At 27.6% G+C, this 14,046-nt stretch overlaps 1 protein-coding gene across 3 annotated transcripts in view; it reads right to left on the reverse strand.

The window, feature by feature from the left end:
* Window positions 1-2,280: 2,280 nt before the first annotated feature.
* Window positions 2,281-14,046, reverse strand: part of haus4 (HAUS augmin-like complex, subunit 4) — a 268,044-nt gene continuing 256,278 nt past the window's right edge. Inside the window, exons 2-10 of one of the 3 annotated variants that reach the window (XM_057855018.1) lie at window positions 7,320-7,390; window positions 7,077-7,216; window positions 5,947-6,078; window positions 5,696-5,836; window positions 5,512-5,608; window positions 3,039-3,184; window positions 2,828-2,958; window positions 2,682-2,750; window positions 2,281-2,606 (exon numbers count right to left, since the gene is read on the reverse strand). In XM_057855018.1, the coding sequence (XP_057711001.1) occupies window positions 2,420-2,606; window positions 2,682-2,750; window positions 2,828-2,958; window positions 3,039-3,184; window positions 5,512-5,608; window positions 5,696-5,836; window positions 5,947-6,078; window positions 7,077-7,216; window positions 7,320-7,386 (1,110 nt within the window). In that variant the 5' untranslated portion in view covers window positions 7,387-7,390 and the 3' untranslated portion in view covers window positions 2,281-2,419. Of the gene's footprint in view, window positions 2,607-2,681; window positions 2,751-2,827; window positions 2,959-3,038; window positions 3,185-5,511; window positions 5,609-5,695; window positions 5,837-5,946; window positions 6,079-7,076; window positions 7,233-7,319; window positions 7,469-14,046 lie in introns of those variants that run through there. The other 2 variants (XM_057855017.1, XM_057855019.1) reach the window with 2 other exon arrangements.

Consider the following 14,046-nt stretch of genomic DNA (forward strand, 5'->3'; position numbering starts at 1 on the left):
CTTTTTTCACCAAAGTATCATTTATAAATGGTTTTCAAGCACTTCAAAATGTAAGAATTAAGATAAGTTTTAAACATGTTACTGCCCCACTGAATTATTATTAAACAAGAATAAATTAGTAAGAAAATGCTTGGCTTTATTAAATGCTTCGTAGTGAGTCTACTCAAACCCTCTCAGGCTTTGTTAAACGGTGATTGACACATGAAAAAAGTTTTTCTTTTTATCTATATTTTTTTGTTTGAAGCAACTTATTTGATTGAACAATAAAGACACAAATGTCCTAGCCAAAATGTGGCCCAAACGCAAAACAACATTACTTCAATGGTAAAATTTGTTTCAATCAAGAAAAATAGTTTTCAAATGCTTTTTTTGTCTCAAATTTATTTTTGCAATCAAAAACAATTTTTTTTATTGAAGTGACTTTTGGGGGATTAAAAGTATATCCTGTATTTTGATTGAAGCAACTTTGTTTTTGATAGAAGTAACTTTGTTTTTTGATTGAATAACAAAAACACAAATCTACCTCCATCGTTATTGAGAGAGAAAGAAATGAAGAAAGCTTTAAAACTAAAAGCCACCGGGGAGGCTTTTTTTTTTTTTTTTTAATATTTATATTTCATTACATAGACATGCCTCGTAGGGAAAGGAGATTGAGGGATAAAAAAAAGGAGTTGGATGAGGCTGCTAAAGGCAGTGGATACCTCATCAGCTGGGTGAATAGCAGACCTGGTAAGAACAAGTTTGGAAGGATAGTCGGGTATTAAATACAATTATAAACACAATTACAATGTTATTTATCTATAAGATTTTATGTCATTGCTTTATTAATCATTAGGTGCTAGAGTTGTTAAGTATGGATAATAATGAAATAATAGTTTTGAGAAAACTGCTGTTGGTGGCTCAGTGACCATCTGATGTGGTTTGTTCTCAGATGAACAAGTTGAGGAAGGAAGTTTTGATGCAGAGATTGAAGGAAGAAAAGAGGCAGACTGACTGAGTCACAGCCAGAAAGTGTTGATGGCAGTTTTGATTTCTATTCACTGTTGCCCCCTCCCAATTAAAGTATGTCACAGTCGCAGCCAATTATTATCTAAAGCTGGTTAAAATTGAAGTTATGTTGTTTTAAGGTGTATTAAATACTTTTTCATGTGCCCCTTTTGATCTACAAGCACCCGCCCCTCCACCGGTCTCTGCACGGCCCCGCTGAAACACAGTGTGGGTCGACAGAGCTCAATATTTTGTTGGGGTGTACAGTGTACTGGAACATATTTCCTCTACGCCCTTCTCACCTTTTTAACCCCTGACCCATTTTCATGCCTGCCAGTAGTCGGAAGGAGCAAGGAAGTGGGAAGACAGGGGTAGCTGACCATGTACAAATAAGTAGTAGTCGGAGAATCCTGAGGAAGGAGCAACTGAAGGGAACAAATGGGAAGTAATGGACAAGTAGGAAGACAGGGGTAGCTGACCATGTAAAAAGTAGAAGAAGCTCCAAGTGGTAGGAAAAACAGAAGCCATATAGTAGCCATAGTAGTAGGAAGGAGCACCATACCATGTGCATGATGCAGTCTTTTCTACTTAGAGTTTAAGTGCTACTTCCAGAACCAATTAATTTCGTAAGTCGAGGTACTACTGTAGTTCATTTTCAGGTTTTGTTTGAAGGGGTTAATCATGTCGCTGGATGTTCTTTTGACGCCCTCTAGTGGATATTATTTATACATATACAGTGATACCTCAGCTCACGAACGCTTAAGCTCACGAACTTTTCGCCTCAACAACATTAAATTCGCGAGCATATTGTCTCTGCTGACGAACTCGTTTTCGGCGGACGAACCAAACCACGCTGTCGAACAGCGCCACGAGAAGCTGACGCACGCTCACGGCGTCCCAGTTCGTCCCCTCCCTTTCGTTGAGTGCGGACGTGGTTTGTGTTTGATAGACATTTTGGACCATATTGAGTGTACTTTTGCTATTATGGGACCGAAAAAGACCCCAACACAGGCTAGTGTTAAGCCTAAGAAGACATTAAAGAAAATAAGGTATATTTTTGTGTAGTTTTAAGGCTTATTTAGTAGAAAATTATGTTTTATGGGGACCTGGGAACGGATTATTCTCATTTTAATGGTTTCTGATGGGAAATAAATGTTCGGAAGACGAACTTTTCGCCTTACACACACTTTCTTGGAACCAATTATGTTCGTGAGCTGAGGTATCACTGCATATCAATTATTTTTGTCAAAGCACACGTTTAACATTAGAAAAAAAATGTCACACCACACAAAAGATACTTCACACTTTATTGTTCTGTCCAGGACACTATAATACGATGTAAATACATAAAAACACGTAATAACAATGTTATCCAAACATCTTCAAAAATCTAGAAAGTCTTAAACATGTTATCATTCCATTTGTGCCATCTTTATTTTTCATTGAACTTGGATAATTCCTCTATAGCCCAGTTTTTCAGTTCAATTTCCTCTCGTATCTTGCCATACTCTTCAACCAGGGCCTCAAAATCCTTGCCCAAGACCTCGAAGGAGGACAACTTCAACTCCATAGACCGTTTCTCCTCTCGGTAGGTGCTCAGCTCCGACTCCAGATGTTTTCTGTAATTGAAGCGCAATCATTTAATGGATGCAAAACGCATTGCGTGAAATAACGTATGCAGAAACTGCTCTTGCCTTATTTCTTTGTGGGCAGAAATGGTGTCAGGGGTGTACGTTTCCAGCCTAATCGCAGCTATCTCAGCCCTATTAAAAAAAAAACAAAAACATTAATCAATAAAGATTTTTTTTTTTTAAATACATTGATACAATCACATCCTTACATGATCTTTTGCAAGGATAATTCACATTTGCCCTCAAGATAGTCTAAATTCATCTTATCCAAATCAGCCTGGACCTTCAAATGGTTTTCCAAGATGAAAGACTGCATGATCTGGACACACTTTGTCATCTCCTGCACGAGATAAAACGTCAGATGTTTCAGTGACACTTTTTGAACTGTATGCAGTGACGAGTGTTGAGAATGAATCTTACAGAGAGGTACTGTTCTGTCACCCTTTGGATGAGAACTTTCTTTTCACGGGTGCTTTCCTCCAGAGCCGCAGCCTTTTTCTGATCGTCTTGAAGTTTTGCCGGCAGATGAGAAAACTTGCTGAGCTTCAGAGATTCGCTCTGATCATCTACACATTAAAAAAAAAATAAAATATATATATATATATATCATCTTGTGGTCACGTGATCTTTACTTTACCCATACTGTACAGTGGTATGAAAAAGTATGATTTTTTGGGAATTTCTCACATTTCTGCTTAAACTCACCATCAAATGTGATCTGACCTTTGTCAAAATCACACAGATGAAAAAACAGTCTGCGTTAACTAAAACCACCCAAACATTTATAGGTTTTCATTAGAGCTGGGAATCTTTGGGCACCTAACGATTCGATTACGATTCAGAGGCTCCGATTCGATTATAAAACGATTATTGATGCACCCCCCTCCTTTTTTTTTTTTTTTTTTTTAAAGTTTTGTACATTAGTACCAAAATTGTTCAAAAATACTCTCAGGCTAAACCAAACTACTATTTCAGTATCAAGTTAACATATAGCAGTAAACAAATATACAAAAATAACAGTAAATAAAAAAAACTCCAGTCCCCATTCTGTATCAGCAGCTTTAAACTACATTCAATTAATTTAATGTTGTGAATCAACCGTTAAAGTTGTTAAAATTGCTCCCGTTATTCCATAATTTCCCATTTGTCTACTTTTGACATGTGAAAGTTTTAAAACTACTTTAAAGATAGATTCAAGTCAATATTTTACCGATTTAGGAGTATTTTAGATAAAAAGTTAATTAGGTTTGCTTGGAAGGTTCGCTACAACAGCCTTGCAGGGAAGTTTACTGCTTTAAGATGGCGGCTGTTTACTAACGCTCGCATCCCGCATTTAGCTACTCCCGCTCCGTTCCGTCCCGAAGACCGCGCGGCGCGCTGAGTGTGTTGTACTTCTGCTTTACTTGGCATATTTCAATAATCGGAATTTGGATGTTTGTGAATCGTTCTCGAATCTTACACGGCCGAATCGCGAATAATCTAAGAATCAGACATTTTGCACACCTCTAGTTTTCATATTTTAATGAGAATGGAATGCAAACAGTGACAGGAGGGAAAAAAAAGAAAGTGAACTATCACATTGAATATTTTGTGGTCCCCCTTTTGGCAGCAAGAACGTAGCTGCAGATCAGTCTGGCACATCGATCAGGACTAATCTTGGCCCATTCTTCACTGCTGCAGTTCAGTCAGATTCCAGGGAAGAATCTTTAGGTCATTCCACAGCATCTCAATGGGGTTAAAGTCTGGACTTCGACTTGGCCACTCCAGAACAAGTTCAGTATTTTGTTCTTCTGAAACCATTCTGAAGTTGATTTACTTTTGTGTTTTGGAGGATTGCCTTGTTGAAGTATCCATCCTCTTTTTCGCTTCAACTGTCTGGCAGACGGCCTCACGTTTTCCTGCAAAACATCTTGAAAAACTTTTGAATTCAAACTATCATTCATGATTGTAAGTTGTCCAGGCCCTGAGGTAGCAAAACAGCCCCAAATCATGGCGTTCCCTCCACCATGCTTCAGGGTGGGGATGAGGTGTTGATGTTGGTGAGCTGTTCCATTTTCTTCCACACATGACAATGTGTGTTACTCCCAAACAATTCAACTTTGGTTTAATCAGTCCACAAAATATTCTGCCAAAACGTCTGTGGAGTGTCCAAGTGCCTTTTTGCAAACATTAACGAGCAACAATGTTTTTATGACAGCAGTGGCCTATCTGTGGACTCCTCCCATGAACACCATTCTTGGCCATAGTTTTATATACCATGTCAGTGTCAGTGATTTCTGTACGTCTTTAGCGGACACTCGAGGGTTCTTTTTTTACCTCCCTGAGTAATCTGTGCTGAACTCTTAGTGTCATCTTTGGTGGACAGCCACTGCTTGGGAAAGAAGCAACAGTGCCAAACCCTCTTCATCTGTAGACAACTTCTCTGACTGTCGACTGATGAACATCCAGACTTTTAGAGATGATTTTGTATCCTCTATCAGTTTTACACAAATCACCAATCCTTGATCACCGGTCTTCAGACAGCTCTTTTGACCGAGCCATGATGCACATCAGACAATGCTTCTCAACATGACAGTTCTTACCGGCTGTGTGTTTTATAGTGGGCAGGGCAGCTTTAAACCACTCATTAGTGATTGGGCACACACCTGACTTAAATTGCTCTTTAAGTCTCCTTAAGTGGAGGGCACACTTAGCCCCCCCCCCCCCCCCCTTCGAAAAACGATAAATGTTTGGGTGGTTTTAGTTCAAGCAGACACCCTTTTTTTCCATTTGTGGGATTTTGACAAAAATCCGATCACATTTAATAGTGATTTTATGCAGAAATGTGACAAATTCCAAAAGGTTCAGACACTTTTTCATACCACTCTATATGTTCATAAAAATAGAAGCTCACCCCATTCCGGTTCATAGTAGGAGAGAAAACTGCAACATTTTTTCTTGAGGTGTTCCTCCAGGGCTCCAGGTAGAGTCGCTTTCATTTTTTGTATATTCTGATCAAGACAAAGAACAATGTCAAAAAGCAAATTATGCATTGCTTAAATACCAAAATCAGTGGTTCGTGTCTTTTCATCACATACATTCTCAGAAGGCATGAGCTCCATGACTTGTTGGGGGGTCAAACCCAGAATGGAGGGCTTATCCTTCTCCGTCGTGTTGCTTGGATCCAGCAATTTCGCACACTTGGCTACAAGAAGGCACCTCTCCATTGTCTCGTAAAACTGTTAAAACAACAAAGTACAGTTTGTGTGTGATTGCCCTGCATAAAGAAACCTGCAGGAATAGTCTCATAGATTTTTGTCCAAATCTAGGCCACGTGTTAGTACTATACCATGTTCTCGTCAGGTGTTACTGCGGCATGTGCCTTCCTAGCAGTGTGGTCCTGAATCATCTCCAGTAGAGCTCTGTGGAGGCCCTCGGACTGCAGCCAGATTCGTCGCTGTGTCTTCAAGTTCTGCTCAGCCTGTAAATATTATTTGTGACTGGGTTAGTACTCGTGCTGCAACGATTAATTTGATCAGAAAAAGCTTCAAATCAAATTTTGCTTAGAGTGACATTGTAATGGTCTGTTTTGAAAGTGTTTGCGTTTCGTTTTAGGGATTTTGGCGGATGCACTGCCCTCTAGTGGCAACAGTAATTATGACAACTCATTTCACATGGCTGAATCCAGACTCTCCCTATTAAGACCGACATTAGCCGAGTTTTTTTTTTGAGCTCATGGTTTTTAATGCATTCTTAATTTAGTTTATAGGTATATTTAGCGTTTTTTTTGTTTTTGGTAGGAATATATGTTTGAACGATTTGTTGAGAGGATTGCAACAAAAGAACAGAGTTTGATTCAACTTTAATCCATTTTAACTGGCTGCAAGTGTGATTTATTTATTGCCACCACCTGTTATGTGCCACAGGTACATTGCCCGGCCCATTTTTGGAATTTTGTGTAAAATGATGATGATTTACTCTTTTTCTCGTTTGTGTTTTTTCATCGCAAGCAAAATAAATGAAGATATTACTTCCAAACTTCATTAATTGCTAGTTCTGGTATTTGCTAACACTTTATTTGACAGTGGCAACATAAGACTGTCATAGGAGAATCATAATTATGACATGACACTGTCTTGAGCATGAATTAATGCTTTTCACTGATGTCATTTAGTGTCATCTGGAAAATAATCTTACTTTTGAATGTATGTAAAATATCTGAGCAGGACGTAAATGGAGTCAGTGACATAATTTCAGTAATGCCAATGATAGTGTCCAATCATAATTATGACGGTCTTATGACAGTGTTATGACGCCGCTGTCAAATAAAATCTTACCTATTAACCCAAATATATCAACAAATAAGCCACACTGGACTATAAGTAGCAGCTCATAGTCCGAAAATTACAGTAAGTATCTTAAAATTTGAGTTAATTTCAGGATGTGCAAAAAAAGTAGTAGTTATACTCTTTACCTTACCTTTTCCAGCTCTTTTTTCACTGAGGCAGTGAGCCCAGTTTTATCCACATGATGAGAAAGACTGGCCAGGAGTCTACAGAATTGGGGATTTTGGTGTAAATCCTCCTCGGTCATGTCACATCGTGGAAACGAGGCCAAAACTGCGCAATAGCCAAACTACACAGCGTTACTGCAGTGTTAGCAAACGTGGCTACATTTTGTTTCACAAAACAAAAACAAGAAACATTTGCTTTGTTTTCTCACCGTTTCGAATTAAGTTTTCATCGTTTTCCGACGTCAATGCGCCAATAGCGAGAGGTTCCGCGGACATTTTCGCCCGAAATGAGCTTTTTATTGAAAGTTTTTTCACGCTTCAAAACATTAGCAAACGACTTCCTGATTCAAGTAGCCCGCCTGTTGGAAGCTTTTTGATTGGCCAGATAAAAACACGTGATATATCTGACGACAAAAGCTGAGTAGTTCTCGCGAGATGAAATACTGACGCCTGTTTATTGTATTTGTATAATCGTTTGCTCCATAACGAAAGGAAATCAATGATTGTTTTCCACTTATTTTAATTTAAAACCAAGGTTGAACAGTGTGTTTCGCAAGGTAAATGAAAATGTGACAATATTAAGTAATGAGAAAGACATTTGAAGACATCACATATATATTATAATATAATTAATTAATTAATAGTATTAATTTATATATATATATATATATATATAGTAATTAATATTTATATTATATATATTATATATTATAATTAATTAATTAATATTATTAGTTCATATATATAATATATTCTAATATAATTAATTAATATTGTTAATTAATATTCATAATATATATTATTAATATATTATTATATAATATTATATTAATGTTGTTTCATATAATATATATATTAATTATAATATTTTATTATATATATATATATATATATATTATAAATATATAATATAATATATTTCATCTCGCGAGAACTACTCAGCTTTTGCAATCAGATATACCACGTGTTTTTATTTGGCCAATCAAAAAGCTTCCAACAGGCGGGCTACTTGAATCAGGAAGTCGTTTGCCAATGTTTTGAAGCGTGAAAAAACTTTCAATAAAAAGCTCATTTCGGGCGAAAATGTCCGCGGAACCTGAGTCTATTGGCGTCTGAAAACGATGACGACTTAATTCGAAACGGTGAGAAAACAACACAAATGTTTTTGTTTTGTTTTGTGAAAAGAAATGTAGCCACGTTTGCCAACACTGCAGTAACGCTGTGTTGTTTGGCTACTGCGCAGTTTTGGCCTTTTCGTAACTTTTCCTCAGTTTAGCTCCCGCGGCTAATGGAGCGTACCAACTCTCTCAATAACAGAGGGGTGTCATAATAACTAGCACGATCAGAACACAAATTCGGGTCCATTTTGCCGTAAATTGGGGGCTTGAGATACTAATTTCGAGTGCTGACATCCCTCTAAGCCCCTCATTTACAGCAAAATGGTTCCGAAGTGGTGCCATTCGTTTGTCCTACGTTCGTGTTAACTAGTTTTTAGGACACCCCGCTGTTATTGAGAGAGTTGGTACGCTCCGTTAGCTGCGGGAGCTAAACTGAGGAAAAGCTACGAGTGACGTCACCACTCGAAATTTATATCTCTATAAATGCATAATACTGTCTCAACAAAACTGTTGCAGCACAAACGATTGACATCATTTTTATATAAATTTTCGTCTGATGGGGGTGGGGGGGCTTCATGGAGGTCCGTATAGATTAGTGTGACCATATTTTGATTTCCAAAAAAGAGGACACTTTGCCCGGCCTCGAGATAACTTGAAACGTTTTTATTAGGACAAAAAAAGACATTTATTATTTAAAATAAATTAATTATTATTTATATTATATATATATATATATATATATTACAATATTGTAATACATTTCAATATTACAATATTAATAATATAAATATAAATTAATAACTCCCCTGTACTACATATATAGTAGCATAATATATAGGAATATAAATGTAAATTAATAAATAATATATAAATTATGAATAAATAAATCATATAGGATACAAAGTATAACAATAGATATAATTAATTAATAAAATTGATATATAATATATATATTATAAATATATATTATAATATAAATATAATTAATTAGCATAATTAATATATATTATGTAATATTATATATATATAAAAAATATATATATAAAAGTTAGATTAACAATATAAATAGGATATATAGTATAATATAAATATAATTAATATCATTAATATATATAATATAAATATAATTAATTAATTAAATAAAATAAAGGTACTACATATAACATATAGAAATGTAAATTAAATAAATATATTATTATTATTATTTATAGTATATATATAAAAATAATTAATATAATATATTACTATATATTAATAATATTATATATTTATATATTTATAATATATATAAAAATAATTAATATGATTAATTAATAAATGTACTACATATAATATATAGGAATATAAATGGATATTATAGGATATTATATAAAATTATATAATAAATTATATAATAAAAATTATAAAATTATATAATAAAAATATAAAAAAATAATAATTACTATATATATTATATGAAAAATCATAATAATAACATTAATATAATAATATATTAATAATATATAGGATATATAGTATAATGTAAATAAAATAAATAAATATATATAATATAATAATATTAATGTAATAATAATAAAATAATTAATATATTATATATATATATCTTAATAATATTTATATATTTATAATATAAATAATTATTATATGAAACAACATTAATATAATATAATCATATTAATATAATAATAAAAGAATTAATATAATAAATATTCTAAAATTTTAATTAATTAATTAATTAAATTAATTAATATAAATTTATATAGAATTATATATATATATCATACTATATATCCTATATAATTTATTTATTAAAAATTTATATTTATTATTTATTTATAAGTATCAATTTATATATTATTTATTTAACATATATTTTATCTATATAAATTATTACATTTTTCACAATATCGTGCAGTCTCGAACCTCCAACCTTACGTATGTAAGTCAGCGACCTTATCACTGAGCTATGCAGTTCCATGACGTATACATGCGGAGGTAAACGAGGATGTATATATCCTCCGATGACTGACGGCAGGGCACCTGGATAGCTCAGTGTTAATATCACTGACTGTAGTACAGGCTGTCGGGGGTTCGAAACCCGGTCAGAGTCCAAAATATGCTACGGCAAGGAGGAGTCAGGACGCCGGGTTAAATGGGGGGATTTCATTATCACCCCCATCATAATAATGTTATGTTGAAATCATTAGGATACATAGTATAGTATAGTATAATATAAATAAATTAGTTACTCCCCTTAACTACAGATAGTAGCATAGTAATATAGGAATATAAATTAAATAAATAGTTAAATACATTATATAGGATATATAATTGAATAAAAGTACTACATATAATATATAGGAAATTAAAATTAAATAAATAATATATATATTAAATAGTAGTTACTCCCCTTAACTACAGATAGTAGCATAGTAATATAGGAATATAAATTAAATAAATAATATATAAATATTAAATACATTATATAAATATAATTGAATAAAATATATATATAAATGTACTACATATAATATATAGGAAATTGTTGATTGTTGAATAATTGAATATATAATGTATAGGAAATAATATATAATAAATATATATAAATAAAAATAATATATAAATTAATATTTAATAAATTAAATAGAAATGCAAAGAAAATGCAAATTAATGCAAGAAATGCAATTAAAAAAATATATATATATATATATAAACTACATATAATATATAGGAATATAAATGTAAATTAAATAAATGTACTACATAAATTAAATAAATAATATATATATTAAATAGTAGTTACTCCCCTTAACTACAGATAGTAGCATAGTAATATAGGAATATAAATTAAATAAATAATATAATATAATAATATAAATAATATATAAATATTAAATACATTATATAGGATATATACTATAAATATAATTGAATCAAATAAATGTACTACATATAATATAATATAATATAGGAATATAAATTAAATAAATAATATAATATAATAATATAAATAATATATAAATATTAAATACATTATATAGGATATATACTATAAATATAATTGAATCAAATAAATGTACTACATATAATATATAGGAAATTAAATAAATAATATATAAATTAATATAAATATATTATATAATATAATATATAAATTAATATTTAATAAATTAAATAAAAATACAATTAAAAAATATATATATATATAAATTTACTACATATAATATATAGGAAATTAATTAAATAAATGTACTACATATAATATATAGGAAATTAAATAAATAATATATAAATTAATATAAATATATTATATAATATAATATATAAATTAATATTTAATAAATTAAATAAAAATACAATTAAAAAATATATATATATATAAATGTACTACATATAATATATAGGAATATAAATGTAAATTAAATAAATGTGCTACATAAATTAAATAAATAATATATATATTAAATAGTAGTTACTCCCCTTAACTACAGATAGTAGCATAGTAATATAGGAATATAAATTAAATAAATAATATATAAATATTAAATACATTATATAGGATATATACTATAAATATAATTGAATAAAATAAATGTACTACATATAATATATAGGAAATTAAATAAATAATATATAAATTAATATTTAATAAATTAAATAGAAATGCAATTAAAAAAAATATATATATATAAATGTATATAAACTACATATAATATATAGGAATATAAATGTAAATTAAATAAATGTAAATTAAATTAATATAAATATATTATATAATATAATATATAAATTAATATTTAATAAATTAAATCGAAATACAATAAAAAAAATCTATATATATAAATGTACTACATATAATATATAGGAAATTAAATAAATAATATATAATAAAAAAAATATATATATAAATATATATAAACTACATATAATATATAGGAATATAAATGTAAATTAAATAAATGTACTACATATAATATATAGGAAATTAAATAAATAATATATAAATTAATATAAATATATAATATAATATATAAATTAATATTTAATAAATTAGAAATAGAAATACAATTAAAAAAATATATATATAAATGTACTACATATAATATATAAATTAATATTTAATAAATTAAATAGAAATACAATTAAAAAAAAAATATATATATATAAATGTACTACATATAATATATAGGAAATTAAATAAATAATAGGAAATTAAATAAATAATATATAAATTAATATTTAATAAATTAAATAGAAATACAAAAAAATATATATATATATATATAAATGTACTACATATAATATATATTATATATTTATTTTAATATTTATTATTTTATTATTTTTATTATTATATTGTTATATATTCATTATAAATAATTACATTAATTATTTTATTATTAATTTAATAATTATTAAAGTTATTATTTTTTATTATATTATTATATTATATATTATTTTATTATTATTAATTAATTATATTCATATCATACTATATATCCTATATAATTTATTTATTAAAAATTTATATTTATTTATAAATATTAATTTATATAATATTTATTTAACATAGGAATATAAATATATTAATTATATTATATAATAATATATATTTATATAATTTATTTATTAAAAATTTATATTTATTTATAAATATTAATTTATATAATATTTATTTAACATAGGAATATAAATAAATATATAAATAAATATAAATATTTAATAAATAAATTATATAGAAATATAATTAATATAATAAAAATTATAATAATATAGAATATATATAAAATTATATAATAAATTATATAATAAAAATTATAAAATCATATAATAAAAATAATATTTAAAAAAATAATTAATATATATATTATATGAAAAATCATAATATTAATAACATTAATATAATAATATATTAATAATATATAGGATATATAGTATAATGTAAATACAATAAATAAATATATATAATATAATAATATTAATGTAATAATAATAAAATAATTAATATATTATATATATATATCTTAATAATATTTATATATTTATAATATAAATAATTATTATATGAAACAACATTAATATAATATAATAATATTAATATAATAATAAAAGAATTAATATAATAAATATTATAAAATTTTAATTAATTAATTAATTTAATTAATTAATATAAATTTATATAGAATTAATTATATATATATCATACTATATATCCTATATAATTTATTTATTAAAAATTTATATTTATTATTTATTTATAAGTATTAATTTATATATTATTTATTTAACATATATTTTATCTATATAAATTATTATATTTTTCACAATATCGATAATCAAAATATAATTAATATATATATTATATGAAAAAACATTAATATAATATAATAATATATTAATAATATATAGGATATATATAGTATAATGTAAATACAATTAATTAATATATAAATATAATAAATAATATTAATATTAATATAATAATAAAATAATTAATATATTATATATTATTTTAATAATATTATACATTTGTATATTTATAATATATATAATTATTATATGAAACAACATTAATATAATATAATAATATTAATATAATAATAATATATATATTATATGAAAAAACATTAATATAATATAATAATATATTAATAATATATAGGATATATATAGTATAATGTAAATACAATTAATTAATATATAAATATTATAAATAATATTAATATTAATATAATAATAAAATAAATAATATATTATATATATTATTTTAATAATATTATATATTTGTATATTTATAAAATATATAATTATTATATGA

The sequence above is a fragment of the Corythoichthys intestinalis genome, chromosome 13 (genome assembly GCF_030265065.1).
Source record: "Corythoichthys intestinalis isolate RoL2023-P3 chromosome 13, ASM3026506v1, whole genome shotgun sequence".
Taxonomy (NCBI): Eukaryota; Metazoa; Chordata; class Actinopteri; order Syngnathiformes; family Syngnathidae; genus Corythoichthys; species Corythoichthys intestinalis.